The sequence below is a fragment of the Epinephelus fuscoguttatus genome, linkage group LG11 (genome assembly GCF_011397635.1).
Source record: "Epinephelus fuscoguttatus linkage group LG11, E.fuscoguttatus.final_Chr_v1".
Lineage (NCBI taxonomy): Eukaryota > Metazoa > Chordata > Actinopteri > Perciformes > Serranidae > Epinephelus > Epinephelus fuscoguttatus.
Window position 1 is genome coordinate 15,074,019 of NC_064762.1, and position 23,251 is coordinate 15,097,269.

The window sequence follows — 23,251 nt, forward strand, 5'->3', positions numbered from 1 at the left end:
GGAGAATGTGCTAGAAATTAAACAATGGCCTGAAGAATAATTATTGACATCTGTCTGACTTCACTCGTTTAGCCAATGTGAATTTTTTTTTAAAGGGTAAGTTCAGTAATTTTTAACCTGGCACTATGATCCCATGTTTTTGTTTGTAAGTGACTTATGGGAGCAGTTTTTTTTAAACTGGCCCAGTATTGAATGCGAGCGCTGCAGCCAGCAGCGGCAAAACAGGCTGCAATGTAAACACTTGGGGCAGTTGTGCACTGTCAGTTTACGTCCACTGAAAGTGTTTGTTTTTGCCACTGACAGGCTCAGATTATTATTCTCAGTGTCTGACAACATAGACCTTTTTGTTGAAGAGTAAGATTATTTTTGTTTAACCAGAAACAGCCTCAAAATTGCTATCACCAAACTCACCAGACTCCATTTAGACAAGGTTGAAAAATATGAAACTTACCCTTTAAGGAAGACTGGTAACATGTTATCACTGCATGGTTAAGTGAGGAGAATGACACTGCAAGAATAAATGGTAACATGAACTTTCTGTGATGCGGAGCAACTCCGTACACCTAAGTAAATTTCAGTGTAAAACTTTGTATGCTAGTTTATCAAATCCCAATCCCCAGTTTTACACTTAATGGTGGTGTGTTAGCCATTTTTTCCTTTTTTTTTATATAGAAATAATTTAAACTTTTAAATATACAATACTGTGACGTAATTGCACCTAAAAAGAAGCTGCCATCTTTAAGAGTCCTAAGAGTTTAAAATCAGACTAGTGTATTTTTTGTGACAAATGTGCTTTTTGCAGCATTTTCTTTCGCTGAACTTGTGGCTTGAATGAATGTGAGTGTAAGAAATTGTAATGTGATGTAACTGAAAAGGACCATCTCACTGTGGTGGTTGATGTGGTCTGTAATGTTTATCTCCTGTAGGTTTGAGAGGTTCACAGGATTGTCAAAGACTGTTTACGAAGATAACAAATTTGTCAAATAAGGAGATAAAGTCTACTAGGGACATTGGGGTTCAAGTGATTAAAGCCTGGTTTCCTCAATAATGAGTTAAGCCAACAGTGGCTTTTTAAAAACAAAAATGGTAATTTGATTTTTATGTCTTATTTGAATACAAATTTTTAATCTTGCTGTTATATTACATTACATTCAAACTAAAGATGCAAAAAAGTTATTGGTACCACATTCAGCTCATTATTATTATATGTGATCACTAATGCACATCAAAGCCCATTTACCATAATGTTGATTTAACTGAAAAAGAACTCAAATGATATGCTTTTATTTTTATCTGTCTCTGAAAAAAAGCTCAGAAATGGCTGCAAATTTATACGTGGACAATCTTCATGTCCTGTAGCAACTCAGATTCAGCCAGTGAAGACCCAGATGCCGGGGGGTTCATCCCACACCGCTCCAACTCCCTGCTGGATCAGCAAACTTTCTGTTGCTGCTGTTACACAGATAAGACCCAGCTATGCCGCTGCCCATCGCTGTGACCCCCGGCGCTGGGATTTGCACTTGCTGAATTTTAGGCTCATCTCTAGGGCTGCCGCCCACTCTCCTCCCGGCAAAGTAGCCCCCAAGCAGCAGTGAGTGAGGTGGAGGGACTGCAGGTTGCACTAGCTAGCTGATTCTTATCTCATTTGTAGCCTGATAAACATAGAGAGAACCCAAGAACGGGGCAAGGAGGGGCAGAGCGAATCAGTGTACTGTACGCAGTTAAATGTACCCATTTTAAAAGTAGTACTTGTATTAGTAGTAAATAAAGAGAAAAAAGAAAATTGATATAGCGGTCAGTGTTGATATTGTGGCGGGCCAGCACATCTAATTCAGTTTGTGGGAAACACTGGACATTAACAGGGATGTACACTCTGCTGCCATATTGTTCTTGTTTTCCCATTAATTGTGAGACAGATCACTACAATTTCATAGACGTCGGAACTAGGGGTGCGGGGCGTGCGCATCCCTTCCCATCCCAACCTGGCTGCGCAACACCATGACGCAGGAGAGACTAACACATTTGGCCATTATGAACGCTCACAGTGACCTTATGGATGAAAGTGATGTCTCGACCCTGCTTAAAATCTTCATCAGTAGGTCAGCTGAGAGAAGGTCCAATTTTGGAAATGCATAAAAAAGCCTTGAGTCAGGAGCACAGACTTTTCTTTTTTTCATTCAAGGTTACAAATAATGCTGTTATGTTCCTTAAATGGCTTGATTTAGTTATCAAAGTTTAATTTTCTTAACAATAAAGATGCCGTGTTCATCCATTCTAGTTCTCTTATAACTGCATGTTATTATAAAATAACTTCAAATCAAATCGTTAATCATTGATAAGTGTGCGTGCTTCCCCCGCCCCTCCCAACAAAAATCCTGCCCCCCCCAGAAAATAGTTCCGACGTCCATGTACAGTTTACGTCAGGACAGTATAAACAGTTTGCAACGCTGCATTAGATTGCTCACTTACAAAGTTAAATTTGTGCATGGCTAAGGGTATATGAGGACAACAAAACCAAGCTAGCTTCTTCTTAGAGCTTACTTCTGGTGTGTAATGTAGTGCGGTAAAGCGTTCAGGGTACAGAGTAAAAGATGCACCATTCTCCCTTTTGTAAGTGTAGCATTTAAATGATTTTGAAGCTGCTATTTAAGGTAATTAAATTTTCTTGAAAAAGTTGCATAATGTTGCTTTGATGTATACTAGAATATACCTTTGACCCTTGTTGTCACTCATTGTTGACCAACCCAATCTCCAGAAAAAATGTTTCTGCAAACCACAGATGCGTTACATTTTCATCATTATGTAGCGGATAGGGTGAAACAAAAACTACTTGGTTATGGTTAGTAAAGCTCATGCTTTGGCCTGAAATGCCTGGTTTGGGGGGCACAGTCTCAGTAGGAAAGGCAGCAATGCTTCAGTAAAAAACAACCACTCTTCTTGCCTAAAAATCAGCTGGAAAAAGCAGCAATGGGTCGCTAAATCACTGGTTTTGTTGTTTGTTGGTCTCAATCAGTGGTCTGCAGCTTGACAGGTGTCTTGCCCACATTCAGCTTACATATGACATCACTTGAGAAACAATATGATACATATGAAACATGCAAATATGACATATTTGTGGTTTGCAGAAATGTACAGTGCCAGCAGTTTTTCAGTGAATGGGCTGTTGAGAGCACAAATGCATATGTGCACACTGCAGTTATTAAGGAGCAGGTGTTTTTGATATAAATTTTACATTTACAAAGGGTCCACTTGTGAAACAAAGGGGTCCAAGATTTTCACTCATGGAAAATTTTCCTCTGGATTATCAACACTGTTACGGGAGTAATGAGAGGAAACAAGGATCATTATGACCGAAGCACACAGAATGGATGATGAAGGCCTGTTTGATTTGCGAAGGAGAACCAGCCACAGTGTGTCACATGGAAAGTGGATGGATGGATCTGAATGGTGAGTATGGAAGAGAAACAGAACCACTGCTACAACAGACATCGTGTACTAATTCAGCAATTTTTGAATTCATTTAATTTCCATTTTATATATCCTGTACATAAATACAGCTTGGTAATAATGAGCTCTGCTGAATATTAAACATGTTTTTCTCACGTGCTGTGGACATTATTTTGTACTACTTAGAGAAAAATGTCTCCCAAAAATCAGAAAATGTTCAGTGTTGGACTAAAAGACATTTCAATCAATAAGAATATGTGTTATTGCTACATAATGTGATTTATATAGCAAAATACATATGACAAAACAACCTTATGATGCGACAATAACAGACAGTTGATAAACTCAGACATCAGTCTGCCATATTGGAGACATGCAGTCACCTGTTTTACAATGACGTATGCTCTTCATCAGAAACTAATAGTTTGCTGATCAAGGCATGAGTAAGTCCACATTGTGACGGTAACCACTGTGGCACATGATGTCTCCTGGTTGGTTCTCATCCAGCGTGATGACTTTTGAATTCAGCTGGTACATCACTGTCCAGTTTACAGATAACTTTGTAGATCGCTTTCTTCCACGACGGATCTCGATCCTTTCCCACTGAAATTGAAATGTAAAACTCTCTCAATGTAATCTCAGCAACTTCCAGGAATCTGTCAGGGACCTGTGAAAATTAAAAAAGATTTTTTTACACACATCCAGTTTAGATTTTAGATAATCACATTCAGGCGTTGGAAATGAAGGTAAGTAACGAGTCAAAATTTAGACCAGGGAAAACTGTTAATTGACAACAACATTAAACCGGTTGAATGATCAATAACAAACTGCATCAACTGCACAGCAGCATGAACGATATTAATTTTAATGTGTTAAAGTTTTTTCTGTGTTTTCATACACTTAACAAATGTATTGTTCAAACAATACAGGAGCTGGTAAACAGTATTACGTTGCAACGTCAAACCTTGCCATCCAAATTCAGTCCACTGTCCAAAGACTTTGAAGCACAGCAGACACTGCATCAGCGTGGTGTGGTGGTAATATTACATAATTCTCTACTTGCTGAAATATAAACCTTCCAAGAAAAGGCTCAGCTGCAATCAAAGTTTTTAATGGTCTTGATTTTATTTTATAATAAATGTGAATTTGGACAATATCCCTGCCTTTGGCCGGGCCTGACAGATACTGGATTTTTTAGGCCAGTATCAATATTGACATTCGATAGTTTAAAAGCACAATAATGATATATCGGCCAGTATATATTTTATTTAGACAACCCATGATGTAAGTACACATTTTTGATAACTTTCTCTTTTTTCTTTTTTTTCCCATTTGATGAAATATATGTTTGGCATTTCTGTGCTTCACTGTATAGCAATAATCATTTATAATTTATCAGTTAATGGAACGAATTCACATCAGCTGATATATATCACATTCTTAGCTCAGGTAATCTGATTTGTTTGTCATCTATTTGGCGTCTGGATTTTTCAGTTCTTAAAAGCTGCTTAAAACATTATGCATTTAATAGAACTAGTAATTAACAAGATAATAAGCTTATTAATTTGGAGAAGACATAATTAATGAGATCATTATCTTGTTAATTCAGTAAAATTAGCTGATTTTTTTTTTTTTTAACGTTTCTCATAATTCCAAGATAATAATCTCAGTAATTCAGAGAACATGACAATTTTTTTTTTCTCAAATGAATGCTTTGTTTTCATAAGTATTAAATTAATATTAACTATTTTTTTTACTTATGTAATGGTGACCCTGTGACATTTTTCTTCACCAGCATTTGATCAAATATTAAAATCTATCGAGTCTGCCATTAAATCTTGTGAGCACATTTGAGCTCCCCAAAGGATGGACTATTTATGTTCTGGATGTTCAATGTGTTCAAGTCTGCACAGAGATTACATCAGGATTTAAAAGACCCTATAGTTTGCTGAGGATTTGTCTCTAAGCACCAGACGAATTTTTCATTTTCAGCACCTCTGCCACCAGTTAAAGGAGGAAAAGGGTAATAAGGTTCCAACCTTATTTTGGAAGAACATGGTCCTGTATTGAGTGAGACCACTGCAGCTGGCAGTGGCAGAACAGGCTGCAATGTAATCATCAAGGGCAATAGCGCACCCTCAATGTAGTCCACTGTAAGTGCTTGTTTTTGTCAGTAAGAGGCTCCAATTGTTCTTGTTAGTGTCTGACATTGTGGAGAGAATTCTTCAAAGAAGTCTGTTTGTTATTGTCTTCCTGTGACAACTCGCAAGATTTCGTCTTGAGCAAGACTTGGCTAGACACAATAACAAACAGACCTGAAGAAGCTAAAGTTAAAGGAAAAAAATGTATGTATCTGTAGGATCTTTTCCATAATGTTGTCAAATACTTACAATAACAATCTGAGCCTGTCAGTGGCAAAAACAGGCACTTATAGTGGACGTATATTGACAGGGTGCAAGTGGTCACATTGCAGCCTGTTTTGCTATTGCTGGCTTCAGTGCTTTCACTCAATACTGCACCAGTTTAAAAAACAGTTGTTTCCATTATTCTCTTAGACACAAAGATGGGAAAATAGGGTCCAGGTTGAGAAAAAAAAAATACATAAGTTTCTTTTTGAGCTTCTATTACTGCAGAATCGTCACTGTCATGTTTGATATGCCAAATACTGATTCTGATGGGTTCAGTAAACATTGGTCAGGTAGTTATTTACTGTACATCTCACCTATTGTTTTGATTCCTCTGGCTTCTCAGTGTAAAGAGCATCTGATGCCAAAGTTAGGGATTTTACGTCTGCCAACTTTTGAACTCAGCTGTATAGGGGAATATGTTATGGGTCATATAAATACCATCAAAGAGACAAGACACTTAATGCTCATCAGCCACAACAGGCACCCATGTCCTCAGTTTAACAGTGTAACAGCTGAGATAGGATATTATGATGTCATTAAGTATTTACCCCTTTATGTGAGTATGTTGCTGCGCATGTTTCCAGCACAAGCATGGCTTAAAATAGTGTGAGGAACCAGTGTGTCATGCATTAAAACAACAGACTTTAGGTCCAACTCACAGATGAGCTTTTACTGTTGATGATGTGTGAAGGAAACCTGTTTGAGACAAAGAGGGCAGTCCCTGTTTACATTCCATCTAATATGCATGTTTGAGTTCAGCTCCCACACCCAACATCACTGCTGGGTGTGTTCATATGTGGAATCTAAGAAAATAAAAACCAAAAGAATAGAAAAATAGTTTGACATGACTTTGACAGTGACTGAAGTAAAAGAAAGGTTTATTTAGTACAGTTACATCATTTCTGTTTCTTGAAAAGAAACCCCAATTTTTGACTTTGATGTTATCACACATAACTAACTTTATGTTTTGGCCTGTTTCTCTTATTTTTTGTTTGTTTTTTCTTCTGCTGGAATCCTTGATGCTCCACGCTGAGCATAGTCACATAATTTCCATTTTCATTTGTCCTAAATTTTTAATCTTGTCCAAATGTGCAGGTCTTTTAAAAAAGTCTTTAAAAGCATTGAATACAGTTTCCTTAAAAAAATAAATAAATACATTTTTAAAAAAAAAAAAAAAAAAAAGTGTATTAACCTGTGTATTCCCACTGCAGGCAAATATTTTGCCGTTATTTTTTTTAAAAAAATCTGATTGCAGGCTGTCTGGAGATGTTACTCACGTATAAACTAAAAGATTAAGACCATCGAGCAGGATGTTTAATCCCTTATTAATTATTAATTTGGCCATAAAAAAATGTCATCTATCCATCAGGTGTAATTGCTCTTCCTGTCGTATTTCATACAGCTGTGGTTACAGACTCTCTCCACCTCCCTACACTTGTATTTTCAGTGTAATTTATTTGCCCAAAAAAGGGACAAATCAATAAACAAGGTTAAAGCCTTTTGGCAGCGATAATCATGTTGTGAAAATCTGATACTGTGCTCACCGTATACAAAATTAAAAATTCAAAAGTAATATAATGACCCTGCAGGTTGTTAAACGATATATTAAACACAATGCAACAACCTAATTACTCAAATCAACCAACAAATCAAAGTGACCTTTTTTTTTAAAAAAAAAAAAAAAAAAAAATGAAACTCCAAAACTAAAATTTGGTAATATTTTAACTTTACTCTTGAAAAAAATAATGACACTAAAAAACTGTGACATGAACTTCACAGTGTGCTTCTTTAGTTAAAAGGCTCATTCATGTCATCAAAAAGCCGTGTTCATTATGATATCATTTACTCACAAGTTATGAAATCCATTATCAACTGTTAATTTTTGCAGCAAATCCTCATTCAAGATTATATTCAGTAAACTCACCTTCTATGACACTTTTCTCACTGTCTCACTGACACTTCTCACTGCTGTAGTGTTGTAATGAAGGAGATGCACTAGTTAGTAGAAATAGTATTAAAGCTACTAAATGTTACTTTATGTTAATATGTGGCAGACTGCGTGGAAGAGTACACAACGCCTGTGTGCACATAAACAGGTCAACATGAGCACTTATAAATTACCAGATAAAGGAGAAAATGCTAATCACAGTGACCCTCACAGTCCTGTATCCATGCATATTAATATCAGTATTTCCTTCCACCTGTTCACTGATGTAGTGGTGTCTTTATAACTTAGTTATAGTAGATTATAAAAAACAATATGAGAAAGTTTTTTTCCTCATGCCAATATTAATGTGGGTTTATGACTGGAAACTGGATGGAAGTTAAATAATCCACATTTGGCTCAACCAGTAAACTTTAAGAAGGCTTTTATTTATTTCTTTGAACACAAAAGTTGTATCTAATCTGATTCCCTGAGCTGCCCTTCCTACCTCCCCCCTCCTAAGTTTACAGTATGTGCCATATTCATGACCTTTTTTTTTGTGGTAAGCTCGTTTCAGTATCTGTATTTTGTATATTTTGTCTATAGCAGTTATGCTGTTAAGTAACTTTGTGATGTGATCAAATTTACATGTTGGAAAAATTCAGCATGAATAATAAAATGTCAAAAGAAAAAAATAAGAGTTGGATATATTTTAAGTATTACTCAAATATTCCAACACAAATTCCCTTATGGACAATAAAGATATATTTATTTATTTACTAACCTGACAGAAAATCCTCTTGAAATTATCTGCATGCATTATCACATCTAATTGAGCCTGTAGTAGATGTGTGTTTACACATGCAGGAGATCTGGCTATAATGAAGCATGGCTTTAAATTCTCTTCTCAAGTATTTTTTTTTTTTTTTACCTCTGTACTTACAGTAAATAGCAGGCACTACGAAAGCAATTCACATTTACTATGTGTATGTATCATATTACATACAAAATATTAGAAAGAGCTAAATGAATCCTGTAAAGCCACTAAAATATATAAACCAGTTACAAATAAGGAGATGCAACTGCAGTGAAGCGGACAGATTAGACAATTATTTTAAGATGTTAGACTACTGAGAAATATGAAGACAAGAAGATCAAAGTAAGACAAATAAAATGACCACAGTGAAAGCTCCCAAAGCAAATATCTGCATGATGTCAGTAAGATGTCATTAGTGTTTAGTTCATTCAGAGCAGTATAAGAATCACAGTGTAGCATCGGTTTACCTGGAAGTCGTTGGTTTTGTTGTAGTGCATGTTTAGAGCCCTGAAAAGTTCTGATTCTCTCCCCACAGTCAGACCCCTCACGTCGACCACTCCTTCTGCGAGAGCGTGCCGGGCGAACTTCTCCATCTGGATGTAGTAGAACTCCCTGAAGTTACTGAACCACTTGATGAGCTGGGAGGTGATGCAGCGCGTGAACTGAGGACGAGGCGGACACACAGGTAAGTGACATGATCAGAGTGAGAAAGTTAATGAACTGTGATTGATTTGTCTTTATGTGAGAGAGGAGTATTAAAAATATGAAGCAAATAAAATATAACTACAGCGTTTTTACATCTGTGTTGCCTTTTTTTTTTTTTTACACAATTTGTGTTTTACAGATTTGAAATAATGATGTACAGTTTTTAATCCTGATCTGATTGCTTGATTGTAATGTTGTTGAATAATAAAAAAAAGCAAAAACTATTATTTTGTCTCACTGACTCTTTATTCTGTGGCGACAGAGATGCATTATTAAAGAATAAAACAGGTTTGGGATCATGCGTCACTTTAAGATTTTCTCCCAGAAACAGCAAGAAATATGTCTCCTTCAAGGTATTAAGACATACCTTTACCAAAATTGTGGCAAATGCTATACATCTGTATTTTTTACAGTAAAATCAAGTCATATTTTATAAATAAAACCTTTTAAAATGGCACAAACGTGTAGAAGAAATGCACCAGTGCTCAGTATTTCAAGTGTTTTCTCACCTGCACATCATGGAAACACATCTTCAGCACCAGCGAGCTCGGATAACGAGTGTAGAAGAACATGAGCTTTGCTTTCTTCAGGTGATTTGTGGTCAGACCCTCCTGAATGCAGCAGCGTTAAGGATGAAACACACACATCCTGCACAAAAGAAACACCTGGACTGGAGAGATTTGGAAGTGGAGAGAAATTGCAATTTTCTTCAAAGTTTTGAGGATCAAAGGGAGTTCTTATTGGATTTTGTAAGGTGCGAAAGTTGTAGCCTTCTTTAAAAGAGAGGGGAAATAATTGTGATAAGGTTTGTGACAGACTGGGTTGTTATTTGGACCTCAAATAGGCAAAGGGAGACTTATTACTGGTGTGGAAAAGGCAGGTGCTTCAGAAGCTACAGTAAGGAATCATTATTTTCTGTCACTGTACTGATGTAGTCCAATGTTGGATCTTTTATTTGGTTTTCTTTTGGCTTTAAGAAGCAATTGTAAAGGATACATTCAGCATGTAGAGGTTATTCTTCAGGCAATCAGACTCGATCTTGACATGAGGGAGACACAGGCTTTCCAGCAGCAATGGATCCACCGACACAGTCTGTGGGCTTCTGATGGACCTGGAGTTGACCTTCGATCTCACTTTGACCGAATTCCAACGTCTGCCAAACTTTGCTTGACCCACTTCGGAGCATCCATCGTGCAAACACCTGAGGGCATGTGGACGGGCAGTGTTGTGAGTGGAGTCACAAGTGAAGGGGACTGAAGGTTTGGGATGATGCTGAGCTCTTGATCTGGACTGAAAGATGAACTTGTCAGCTCTTTCCAGTCGAGGCTTTTGCACAACCAGAGACAGAGCTTCAGTCTGAACTTTTGGGACTTGCACCTCTGTATTGGTGCAACAGGAAAGTCTTAATGTATCATCTTTACCTACAGATGGCTGAAGAGGCGTATCTGTTTCTATGCTCCCCTCGTCGTTTAGTGATGTCTGTAGAAGTGGCATGCTTTTGAAAATAGAGTCGACGCTCCTGCTGACAGCTCTGGACAGTTCGTACTTTAAGACATCCGCCATCAGCTTTAATCTCTCAGGTTTGGATTGGAAGTAGTTCATCAGCTTCATCTTCTTCCATCCTTGATATTTTCTACTTGAGCTGCTCTCAGACTCGCTGTGAGAATCTGTGAATGCCTCCCTTGGAGATGTTTCAGAAGAATGGTTCCAGGTGGGGTATTTCCTGTCCTTGCTGCTGTCCGTAGTGTCAGCTGTTTCGTCCACATGGCCGAACCTTGTTCTGAGCTGTCTGAGGTGCTGATGCTGACTCTCAAGGAGATTTCTCGTCATCTGGCTTCTTTCCACATGCTCCTGATCCTGAATCCTTTCATTTTCCTGCATGCCGCCTGACTCCACATCCTGACTTGAGCTGGTCATGCCTTTGATGATATTCTCTACCCTGGCACGTTTTGCTTGACGGCCACTGTTTAAGTTCCACTCAGGGTGACCACAAGAAGTCGGAGCAGGAGACAGGTGTCTCCTGGGGGGTAAATGTCCAGTGGTGCCGTCTCTGGATGGACTGAGCTCCAGCTGGCCAGAGCAAAACAGACTTGAACCAGCATCATTGCTGCTGTAATAGGCATTCTCCGGGAGCATCTTTATGTCCTCGCCGTCTTTGTGTGAAGACACAGGAACACCTGACACATCTGAGTTTGACAGCACGGGGTCTGGCTGAAAGGAGGAGAGGTGCTCTGTGGTGCAGCCGTCAAGACAAATGCTGCTGGAAGGATACATACCTTTGCTCCAAATGTTTGGATTCATGCTTGCTAGGGTTTAAAAAAAACAACACTGACAAACTTGGATTTGACTTGACTTGCAGATAAATCAAAATAAAATGTAATAAGACATTTTTCTGGCTATTTATTTCACTCAAATGAACTGGAATATGACTCAACTTTAACATGAAGCCACAATAATAAATAATGTCCAGATAAAAGAGAATTTTAGAATAAAGGATTTAGTATGTTGGCTTTTTTTTTCACCACTAGCACACAACATTTTTCAAATATTTTCAGGTATTTCCACCTCACTTTTGAGTTGCATTTTTTTTAGTTTAGTCATAATTACATGAGACTTGATACATGGGTAAAAATAAAGATAAACAGAGATACAGATACAGATAAACATCTTACATCCTAGTTTGAAATGGCAGTAAAAGCTAAATCATGCAGGTTATAAAATAAAGAGCACATCTACATACAGTATAAAACAACAACCCACCTGTTGCCTGTGGAAAGGGACCCGGGGAGGATGCAGGTCTGGAGCTTGCAGGAGTGATTCAAGTATTTGTAGTGGTCCAGCTAAGAGCCCCACCAAAATACAGGAGGTGTGGTCAAATATGTCAACCTATCCCATCCCTACCTGCACATAATGACATTAAATATGTTATTTAAATTAGGCAAATCACATTTAATGGACTACTTTAAGAAAACATTCAAATTGGATTCATTTTCTTCCCATTTTTCTTGAACAGTGAACAATTAATTTGAAAGAATGTATCAAGTATGAATCACTGCCTCATGCTAGCAATGGTACAGTCCTATTACCTTAAATGAATGCTATCATCTGAAAAACTACAATAACTAATAGGTAATAATTACTATTAAGAAATAAATCAATAATTAATATGATTTTTGTCAGGTTTTAGTTCATAGTGTCGAGTTTGATTTCTATCCACCCCCATCTCCCGCCGCTCTGTGCTCCAGACTCCCCCTCCCCTTCCAGCCGCATTGGTTGCTCCCAGTCGGACCGCCCTCGCGCGTGGTAGCAACGCGCTTCCGCACCGCTCCACCAACTGCTGTCAGATAAGACACACAGCCGCTAGCCAGCGCCATGTTATCACGGTCCAGATGTGCATACCAGACGCTTGGTCGCTCTCTGTCGGCGATGAGCCAGGTAGGTTGGACAAAAACACTGGACTGAGCCTGTGTTTTAACTCTGAGACAGTTCCGACTGGTTAAAACAAGGCACAGCTAGCGGTTAGCTAGCTAATGTTAGCTTGTGTAGCAGGGCCTCGCCTACCAAGGACGGACACTGACAGCTTCGGAGGCAGCTAGTGAGGATGAGTAGAAGAAGAAACTAAGAGCAGCACCCTGTTAACTACCTGACTATTGAAAATGGGGCTTTATATCAGAATAAAAGCAACATTTAAAGATAGCTTTGTTAGCAAGTCATAACAAACTCACTAAGTAACTAGCTAAGAGCCCTGTCTGCTGTAAACTATTGGCTGTTCCTTCAAAAACTGCTTCAACACTACACCAAACAGTCTTTACAGGCTAATGTTAGCATGTTATGCTGCTGTGTGTTTATGACTGAAGTGAGTGCAGCTGACCTTACAGAAATAGCCCATGTCATGTTACACATACTATAACCCAAGTTAATAGCATGTCAAGCTTCAGGTGTCCTTAAAGTGCTTTGAGTAGGTAATGGAGCTGAAACATGCTCATGACAGTACAATCTGGTGTGTCCTGTGACTGTCAGGGTTCATTTGTCCCTCTCCCTACTTCAGCGAGACTATTGTCCTGCATAGGGTTATGGAGAAATACAGTCAGTTGTCAGTTTATTAGGTACACTTGGCTAAAAATGATGCAGCCCAAAGCAGTAAAGCATACCTGCATGAAGGCTAGACCACAACGGTCAGTTTGTGTTAAAAGTCTTAAAGAGGTTTTGATTTAACTTCACAGTCACTCTAGAAGTTGCAGTTTGTGGTGCTGTTGTGTTAGACTGATTTTTAGTTCATCTTCATTCACAAAAATGCACTCAGTCGACAGTTTAGTACACCTAGCTAGAACTATGTTCATCTTTAGAGGCTGCAGCTTATGGTGCTGCTACAGTTTATTGCCTCATACTGATAACTCTTTGTATTATTTTACTCCACCTCATTTATAGCATGTATGAGGGTAGGCTTAATAACAGTGTCTACAGTGTGTCTACAGGTCCTTAAAAAGTCTTAAATTGTCTTAAATTCAGATTCGATGAGTCTTAAGTAGTTTTGGTCACATTACTGCAAAAAAATCTCCAGCCTGACAGACCCAATGACTGTTTACAATCATTGGACAGACCGAAGAATTGCAGTAATAAATAGCATTTATAACAGCGATGAAATTTAGTTTTCTTTTTACATTAAACACATTTAACTTAAACTCACCCAACTGTTGTCGTTTTCCTTACTGTTCACTTTGAACTGTATGTTTAAATGGGTATTTCCATCGCAGGTTTGGTCTTTAAATTCATATAAGGTGGCATTTAAAAGGTCTTAAAAAGTCTTCAGTTTAACTTGGTTATATCCGTAGACACCCCGAGTTCAACAGCACCACAAACGTCATCCTTCACATTGACCATACAGTTAAAGCAACACCTCTCCAAAACAAAAACTGATCATCATTACCTTTGTGGATTTATTGCAGGGCTGTTGCATTAGGCTTTAGTTTTGATTAGATGTAGCCTACCTACTACCCAATAAACTGGCGGCTGAGTGTATAACTAGGGGTACAACTAATGATTACTGTCATTATCGCTTAGTTTAGTTATAACTAGACTCACAAGTCAGTCTTTTGACGCTTTGCTTAACTAAAGACTGATGTCTTTCTCCCTGATTTTGTGTTTAGATGAGTGGATACAATTTCAGAGTTTAAAAAAACTCCCTACGTTGCAGAACCAATAGTAAGTCCGCAGGGTGGTCCTTCGGTGGCTCGCTGAACTCTTGTGCTCATAAACATAGTCCGAGTACATTAAAAGTTTTAAACAAAGTCGTTGTAAGTGCTTCATTTCCACAATCTTGTGGACTGAGCACACGTTTGATAAAACGGAGTTAAATCTCTCGGCATCCATTTTCAAGCTCTCTGTGTGTTTGTGTCCTTGCAGACGAGAAAAGGGGGAGCGCACATTTCTGGGAGGGCGTGTCCTTTTCAAAAATGCAAGTGGCGTTGCTTTGTTGCTGGCCGTTTTCTCCGATGTGTTAAACACACTTTAGAAAGGAGTGTCCCCAGACTATCAGAAGGCGGAGATCTCTGATTGTCTGGTGGCGAGACTAAGTTAAAACTGGAATCAGTGTCGGTGAATGTATTGCATTTGTGCTTTAAAAACTACTTTGGACTTTTGATCAACAGATTGAATAATTTAAGGGGATGATTGGTTGAAGGTAGGATTTGATGTGGGGCAGTTTCATTAACTTCGCAAATGTGTGTCAGCAATGGCACAAAAGACTCTTTTAGAAAATATTATAAAAGAAACCGCAGAAGCAGAACAGATTGAAAACAGTAACCCAAGATGCCTGAATATTTTGGCTGTTCATCCGCCAGTGTAACGTTGTACTCTCTGTTCTTCATGGTACATAATAAACACCAGTTGTTCTGGTGAGTCAGAGCACTGAACACTACAGAAACGTGGTGGCGGCATGTCTGTGCACGCTTTGATCTTCTATATAAGGTTTGATCCATTTCTGACAACTCCACCCTCCTCTGGCATCCCACATCCGGAGGTTTAGGTTTGGGAAACAAGCGACTCCACCAAGCAAACATCAGTGTAAAAGCAGGCAGTACGAGGAAGGCCTCTTAACAAGAGGCTCTGTCCTCAAATTACCCCGACACATGACTCATAACATGCGGCAATGCAGTCAGCATAGGAGAATCCAGTGGTTTTAACGGCGAGCTATGAAAGTTCAGAATTTATGGGTGGGTTTTTTTTAGAGGACTTACAGTTTGCATAAGCTTGTTTGTATATCAGATTAAGTAGGCTGGTTAACTGTTAAACCTTTGTGTAAGATGTAGGGGAAAAGTACGTGATGGTTTGATGCTCAACATTGGCGACAGACTTGTTTTTAATCTAAGTATGGGGAGGACAGCTAATCAAAATCAACCTAATGTGATTAAAAAGTTGCCATTTTAAAGGGCTGTCATAATTCACAGGCAACATATATAAATAATTTAATATGAACCATATTTTTGAAGTTTTACTTTTCATCTTTTCAGGCCAATAATGTGCTGGTCCGACAAAGTACATCAGGTAAGTGTGCCTCTGACGAAGCAGACTAGACCTTTAGCTTGATTCGAGAACCTCATCAGTAATGCAGCATCTAAAACTGCAGTCTTAATGTTACTGCTCATGAATAAACAAGCTCTGTGAGTGGATCATCCAAAGCAGAGTAAGTGATGCTTGTCAAATGACTGAGATGCCTTTAGGAGCCCACAAGTGGTTAATTGCAGCTCTCAGAGAACTCCTCTCATATCTCATGTGAGAGCCTCAGGAAAAGCTGCTGTTGTTGATTTTCTTTCTTCCTCTTCTTTTTTGTTTTCTTTCAAGGCCTCCCTGTCTGCAGGCGACTAGTTTACAGGAATTCTCAGTCGTAAGTGCTCTCTCCTGCTTTGCTGGCTGTCTTTAAACGCCCCTCAGTAACCACTCTAAAGCATTGTCAGAGTCTATTTTATTTATGTAACTCAACTGTAAATCCGTGCAGCAAAAATGATCTCAAAGGGGTTTTATGTGCGTTACAATAAAGGTAAAAAGATGAGGAAGGCATCTGCGTATTGATCAGATCATTTGTGCTTGGTAAAGCATGGTAATTTGGTTTGCACAAATGCATTTGTCTAAAAATACAAGTAATTATTTTTTTCTCGACATTTAGATGTGAATTTCCATCATCAGCGAATGTCTTCCACATCAGATACTTCAAGACATCTGCTGTTCACAGTATGCATTGCAACAATTCTCAGCACTTTGTACTGACGGTCACTCTGCTCAGTGTTTAACTTACAGCAACTGTTGTTTTGGTGTCTGTGCAGGGGATGAGGTTGTCACAGTCAAAACTCCTGCATTCGCAGAATCTGTTTCAGAGGGAGATGTGAGGTGGGAGAAAGGTCAGTATAAGTCAAAATATCTTAGTTAAGTTGTCAGTATTTCACAGGAGTTGGTGTCCCATATTGTATTATGAATGGGCCAAATGTTTAATTATATTCTGCACATGAAATACTGTATGCTCTTTCATTGTTTGTTTCAGCTGTGGGCGACTCAGTGACAGAAGATGAAGTGGTGTGTGAAATTGAGACGGACAAGGTATGAACAAGAAAGACCATCAGCCCTAAAATCATCTCTGATTTTTTTATATATGATGTTAATATGTCAGATTAAATGTGGCCAAAGTTTCAAATAATGAGGTGCTACATGTAGCTACAGGCTAACATCTAGGAAACATGTAATCTTGGTTACTGATGTCGTTAATGTCTTCTTAACTTCAGATCATATTTCTGCTGGAACATGTCTGGTTGTGTCTAGAAGATTTTACTGGTAATTTTTAGGGAAAAAGTGCCACTGTTCTCTGTTACAGTCATATAATAGATCCCCTTTAAACAGAGTGTGTGAAAATGACTTCTAAAAAAAAGTCTGTATTTTGTACTTGCAGACCTCAGTACAGGTCCCCGCTCCAGCAGCTGGTGTCATTGAGGAACTGCTGGTGCCTGATGGAGGGAGGGTAGAAGGAGGGACGCCGCTCTTCAAACTCCGGAAAGGAGGTGAGCTTAGAGACCCATCAGTTATCCTTTTATTACTGAACTAATATGTTGGTGGCAGCATGATACCTGAGTTTCAGTACCAAAATATTAGATTTTTTAAAAATTTACTTTGTTTAGAGATAAAAGACTGAGAGATAAAACTGCCTTTCTACTCAAACAGCCTTATTTTCCCTTAATAATATACAGTATTAAAATATCACAAATTCTTTTAAATGGGGAACATTTGATGTGATTTTCTTTGTTTTGTTACCACAGACACACTGCTTTAAAATGTATTGAATTATCTCAGCAGTAATAAGGCAGACCCATACTACATTTTGCCACATTAGAACTATAAGGTTCAGTCTGCATTCTGAATGGTTTTGAGATATTAAACTTTAAAGTTTGTGCATTTCAAATGGCAAAAATAATATGTGGAACAAGTCTCTTTAATACGTGAAAATGTCAACACCCAGAAGTTATGCTAAATGTAAAATACCTAAATCCTGTCAGCTTTGTAAATGGGGTTTTTACGGACATGTCAGATAGGTAGATAGTAGACAGAACCACCACTTTCTGCCAGTAATTATAATTTTCTATCTTGCAAAACATGAAAAGAAGTAATGATTTTCAAGTAAAACAAACTTAAAGTTCACTTATAATTTGTTTAAAAACATAAAAACAGTGTTTAACAGAGTGTCTACATGTGTGAGAACATTTAATTTAATGTTTTCTATGATATTTTTATGACTTTTATTTTTTGTTGTGGAACAAATCTTATTTTTCTTATTCAAAAAGCATTGCAGGCTAAGTCAAGATTGGTGATAAATATTTTGTTCAGTGTAGAGGTCAATCTCCAGGCACCATTAGTTTAAGTTTTGTTTGGGTTAAGTCAGATTGAATCTTATAATTACAAGATGACGAGTTGTCTTTCTTTACTTCTGTGGTCTCAGCTGTTGCTGCCAAAGCTGCTCCCTCCCCAGTTGCAGAGACACCGGCTGCAGCCCCTCCACCTCCTCCTCCACCACCACCTCCAACTTCAGCCCCCTCTGCCATGCCTCCAGTGCCCCCGGTGCCACCACAGGCCGTTCATGCCAAACCTGGTGTGTTTCCTTCTCCAGCTTATGAGTCTACATGCTACAGAAAGCATTTATATGTAATTAATGTGCAGTATGTATCCGATTAGGCCACGAACACTGTTTTAATATCACATCCTGTCTTTCCCCCTTTGACAAGTTTCTGCCATCAAGCCCACACCTGCAGCTCCGGCACCAGCTCCTCCAGCAGCAGGAAGCAGAGGAGAAAACAGGGTAACACACACATGCTGATGACATTTTTCATTGATGTTTTGTTTCTTTAGTTAGAGTTAATATTGGACATAATGAAGTTTGTTCTCCTTCTGTCCAGGTGAAGATGAACCGTATGAGGTTAAGGATCGCCCAGAGGCTAAAAGAGGCTCAAAACACCTGCGCCATGTTGACCACCTTCAACGAAGTGGACATGAGGTGAGCCGCAGCACAGATTTATCTAACTTACCTCATAGTATCTACATGAGTCTAAACCCTCATCAGTCAGGACTACAAGCCTCAGCAGGCTTCTCCAGTTTTCAAAGAGGTTTGCTCACTAAACTAATGTTCTAATACTTACTTAACTTTGCTTCAGCAACATAAAGGAAATGAGGAAACTCCATCAAGATGCCTTTGTAAAGAAACACAACATCAAACTGGGTTTTATGTCAGCGTTTGTGAAGGCAGCCGCATACGCTCTGACTGACCAACCTGCTGTCAATGCTGGTAAGATAACAGTGACTGACTTCCACTGGTTTTTCTCTTGCCTAAAATTGAACTTTCTCCAAGGGAGCTTTACTCCCTGTTGTGTAACTGACTTGTTTTCCCGAATTGTTTATCTACAGTTATTGATGATACAACCAAAGAGATTGTCTACAGGGATTATGTGGACATTAGCGTCGCTGTGGCAACTCCAAAGGTATGACTTCTGGTTCTATAAACTTTATTTTTTATATTAAAACTGTTTCTGCTAAATGCTGAGTCACATTGAATACAGCTGAGTAACAGAGTATTTGTTTAGGGTCTTGTTGTGCCGGTGATCCGTAATGTTGAGACCATGAACTTCGCTGACATCGAGAAAACCATTAATGCACTGGGAGAAAAGGTAAAAAGCTTTGTGCTACAGGTGTCCCAGATGTTTGTCATTTTAAACTGCAAAGTAGTTTTAAACCAACATCTGCTTAATTCACCACGAAAAAGAGAAAATGATTTGTGTTGTGTGCCTCAGGCTCGTAAAAATGAGCTTGCCGTTGAGGACATGGATGGAGGCACCTTTACCATCAGCAACGGTGGCGTGTTTGGCTCCATGTTTGGCACACCCATCATCAACCCCCCACAGTCTGCCATCCTGGGCATGCATGGCATCTTCGACCGACCTGTGGCCATCAATGGCCAGGTGAGAGTTATGTGTCTGTAGATACAGGTGTCATAATTGTTTCAGTGTTTAAAAAGAAACAATTAAATGAGCTATAACTGTATAACTACTAAGAAAGTGAATAGTGACTTTAAGCTGTGCATACACCGTGCGATTTGAGAATGTTTCTGACACGTTTTTCGAGCTGCACGACTCATTTTGTAGTCGTTCTGAATTTTTCGCTTCGCCAGACGTTGTTTGTAGAAGCGAGGACTGATCATGGCTTGATCAACTGCTCCCGGCTGGCTGACGTTTGAAGGAATTTCTGGCATGTCAGAAAATTTTTGTTGGCTGTTGTCAGGCTCTGACAGCAGACTGAAAGTGCCATGGTGACAGGAAATAAGAGGGTCAGGCTGGTCGAGCTGTGGAAACGGCATACGTGCCGTATGAACAAGAGTAACGTTGGCAATAATGCATCCTTGTGACCAGCTTTGATGTAACATTACAGACCTCTGTTAGCAAACAAACTTCTAGCTGCCTTGGAGCTTTCAAACAAATCTTTGTTGAGAAGTCAGTAACCAGAAGAGTCTGCAGGGGCTGATGGGCCTTTCTTTCCTACAGAACGTACCTGAACGTACAGTGTGAGCACTCAGGTTGTGGCTTGACAGTCGCACTATACATTGTGAACACATAAATCATGAGCTGTGGCTTTACATCGCAGACAATTTACACATACAGTAGGAGTTGGAATTATATGTGTAAGACGAGGCTTTACACAGAAAAGTCTCCAGGAAATTAATGTCAGACCTGAGCTACACGTACAGACAGCCTGGGCAGACAGTGATCATACATACTAACATGGATCTACTTGTTTTCTACATCTGATGCACTTAAACAAGAGTAAACAATAAAACTGCTTTCTGCTTTGGCAGGTCGAGATCCGGCCCATGATGTACGTGGCTCTGACATACGACCACCGGCTCGTGGATGGCAGAGAAGCGGTCACTTTCTTACGCAAGATCAAAGCGGTGGTGGAAGATCCACGAGTGCTGCTTCTGGACATGTGATGTTTCCACCACCACATTACTCTTATTTAAAGATGCATAAAAATGGACTCCGTGTCACAAAACACGCACAAGATCGCCAACACAACTATTGCTGTCTTTTTAAATAGTCTGACTGAACTGCAGGAGGGGATATTAAGGTCACAACACTCATATGGAGCTTAAATACGTGGTATTATCTGTAAATAAATATGCTTGAAATGGGCTGTGGCTTGATCAGCAGAGTAAATAGATTGTTCGCCATCTTCTATCAGTTATTGTTTTGCTATATTGGAATTTAGACGTGGGACGAGTCACATTTACATCACACGTCTCAGGACAAACATTGGAACACATAGGCATAAAATGGTGACGATAACTCACAGACAGGTGTGTCATTATACCCATGTGCTCTTCAGATGGACATATGAAGCAATAGACAAACACTCACTGCAACAAAATGGCTTTTCCAGGCAGCAGTTGGCTTCCTGACTTTGTCCACTGCTCGTTAGTTAGTGCTCCTCCTGAGCCACTTTTTCCACAGCGGGGCCAAGCTGCGCTCACACAGATTAGTTCAAGATGTTTTTAATGTAAACACAGGATTGAAAGAATTCTTTGGTTTGCTGCTACTCATTGTTACTAGCAACAGTCTGGGGAAAAGAATCAGCTACCAGGAAAGCAGGTTTTGTATGAAACACGTGTCCCTGTGCCATGTTTAGAGGTGACCTCAGTTAGATTCCTGCTTCGCACAGTCGTCCATGTCCTGTATCATTTCCGTTTTGTCTTAAATCTGCCCTGCAGATTGTTTGACCTTCAAAGTCTTACAATGTTGATCAAATTGCTTTCAGCTTTCTTGTAAAACAGACACATGAATTCACTGTTCATTAGCAGAAACTGTACAAAACACAAACCAAACACTATTTGTTTTTTAACCTGTGTATATATATATATACATACATATATAGGGTGGTACAGGAATGAGTCCTCAAATACAGAAATGACCTAGCGTTTTTGCACTTCCCTCGTCTCAAAGTCAATGGGGTTTTGGATAGATACCTGAAATAAGGTCTGTGGTTAACGCAAGTTTAAGGGCCCGTACACATCGCGTTTTTTCTGCCCTCAACTTCATTGTTTTCAATGTAGACGCACAGCAGGTGCGCTCAAACGCCAGAGCGATGCCATCAGCTGTGCCCCGAGATCAACGATAAACTGAGTTCAACTTTTGGAATGCAGCAGCGCGCACCGCATGTAACGTGAAGAGAAACATCAGTCTATAATAAATACGGAAAAGTTGATCATTTTGGTGCAGAGCTTTCTGAACTTTACATCAGTCCCATGGACGATGTGCCCACACACTTATAAACAGCACCAGGAAGAAAATCAGCTCTGCACTTAACAGTGCTTGTTAAGTTTGCTTAGCAACCTCAGATGCCACCTGCTGCTGCGCTCTTGAAAGCTGGCACAAAAGTAGCGGCCAGTGCCCCAGCTTGTGTTTTCCAGGTGGTTAAAGACGCGGCACGTGTACGGCCCCTAGAGATTTTTTACATTTTGTGCTTTAACATGAAATACGTCAGTAAATACTCCACTTGTAAATTTTGAAGCTTTTATGAGTCTAAAAAAAAAGGTGGTTGCTGACAAGTGGCTAAATGAGACTACAGAAATTTATCATGCTGAACACGGCTTTACAGCCTCATTGTGGTAACGACGTTGAAGTCATATGACCATAGTGTCGATCATTTGTAGTCTAACATTAGCTTTTTACCTCTGGCAGTTGCATTTTTGCTTCAAATATCATAAAAGTGGTGAATATTTGTAAAGATTATCTTGCTAAACAAAATGTATAACTATCAAAAACTTTTGTTCACCACAGAGCTTTTTTTAATAATAATCCAAAATTCAATGGAAAAATCTCATCCGCTTTTTGTCGAGGGAACCAGAGCAATGCTAAAATCAAAGCCTCATCCCTGCAGCACTCTATATACACTATATTGTTACTTTATGGGCAATATGTTGGGAGTAATGTTCAAAATGCACAATTTGGCAGCAGGTTTTTATGTTGAGCTCCACTGTTGGATGAGAATTGCTTCGTGCTATCCTATATATAGAATACTTGTATCTATTTAAAGAAACTGTTTTAAACATTAAACATCTCAAAAGTTTTATGTACGAAATTTTGTCTTGCACATTTACTTTACAGGCTTTGTACAGACTTTAGTCCAATAGTGATTAACTAGAGCTTACTAGTCTAGTCCTTTTCACGTCGATTGACTTATCCATTAATCAGCAGCTATTTTGATAATGAGCTAACGGTTAAGGTTTAAGGTTTTCCTTCTTTAGTTTGTCTCATGATTGTAAATGGAATCTCTGGGTTTTGAATTGTTGTTCACACAAAACAAGACATCTGAAGACGTAATATCGAGCTCTAAGAACTTGTAAAGGGCTTTTTCTGTAGCTATTTTCTG

General features: G+C 39.0%; 2 protein-coding genes across 2 annotated transcripts; one reads left to right on the forward strand and one right to left on the reverse strand.

Moving 5' to 3' along the window:
- Nucleotides 1-22: 22 nt before the first annotated feature.
- LOC125896629 (prospero homeobox protein 1-like) lies at nucleotides 23-12,398 on the reverse strand. The gene is made up of 5 exons (XM_049589340.1): nucleotides 12,062-12,398; nucleotides 10,298-11,607; nucleotides 9,811-9,912; nucleotides 9,064-9,258; nucleotides 23-4,114 (listed from the first exon to the last, which is right to left on the reverse strand). Exons 2-5 carry the CDS (start codon nucleotides 11,600-11,602, stop codon nucleotides 3,947-3,949), a joined length of 1,770 nt encoding a protein of 589 aa, XP_049445297.1. The 5' UTR covers nucleotides 11,603-11,607; nucleotides 12,062-12,398; the 3' UTR covers nucleotides 23-3,946.
- Nucleotides 12,399-12,595: 197 nt separating this feature from the next.
- LOC125897159 (dihydrolipoyllysine-residue succinyltransferase component of 2-oxoglutarate dehydrogenase complex, mitochondrial-like) lies at nucleotides 12,596-22,667 on the forward strand. Its single transcript, XM_049590255.1, has 15 exons — nucleotides 12,596-12,736; nucleotides 15,811-15,844; nucleotides 16,142-16,184; nucleotides 16,464-16,528; nucleotides 16,621-16,695; nucleotides 16,836-16,891; nucleotides 17,238-17,346; nucleotides 18,279-18,428; nucleotides 18,562-18,635; nucleotides 18,733-18,830; nucleotides 18,988-19,118; nucleotides 19,238-19,311; nucleotides 19,414-19,497; nucleotides 19,621-19,788; nucleotides 20,679-22,667. Exons 1-15 carry the CDS (start codon nucleotides 12,674-12,676, stop codon nucleotides 20,811-20,813), a joined length of 1,359 nt encoding a protein of 452 aa, XP_049446212.1. The 5' UTR covers nucleotides 12,596-12,673; the 3' UTR covers nucleotides 20,814-22,667.
- The last annotated feature ends 584 nt before the right edge of the window (nucleotides 22,668-23,251 follow it).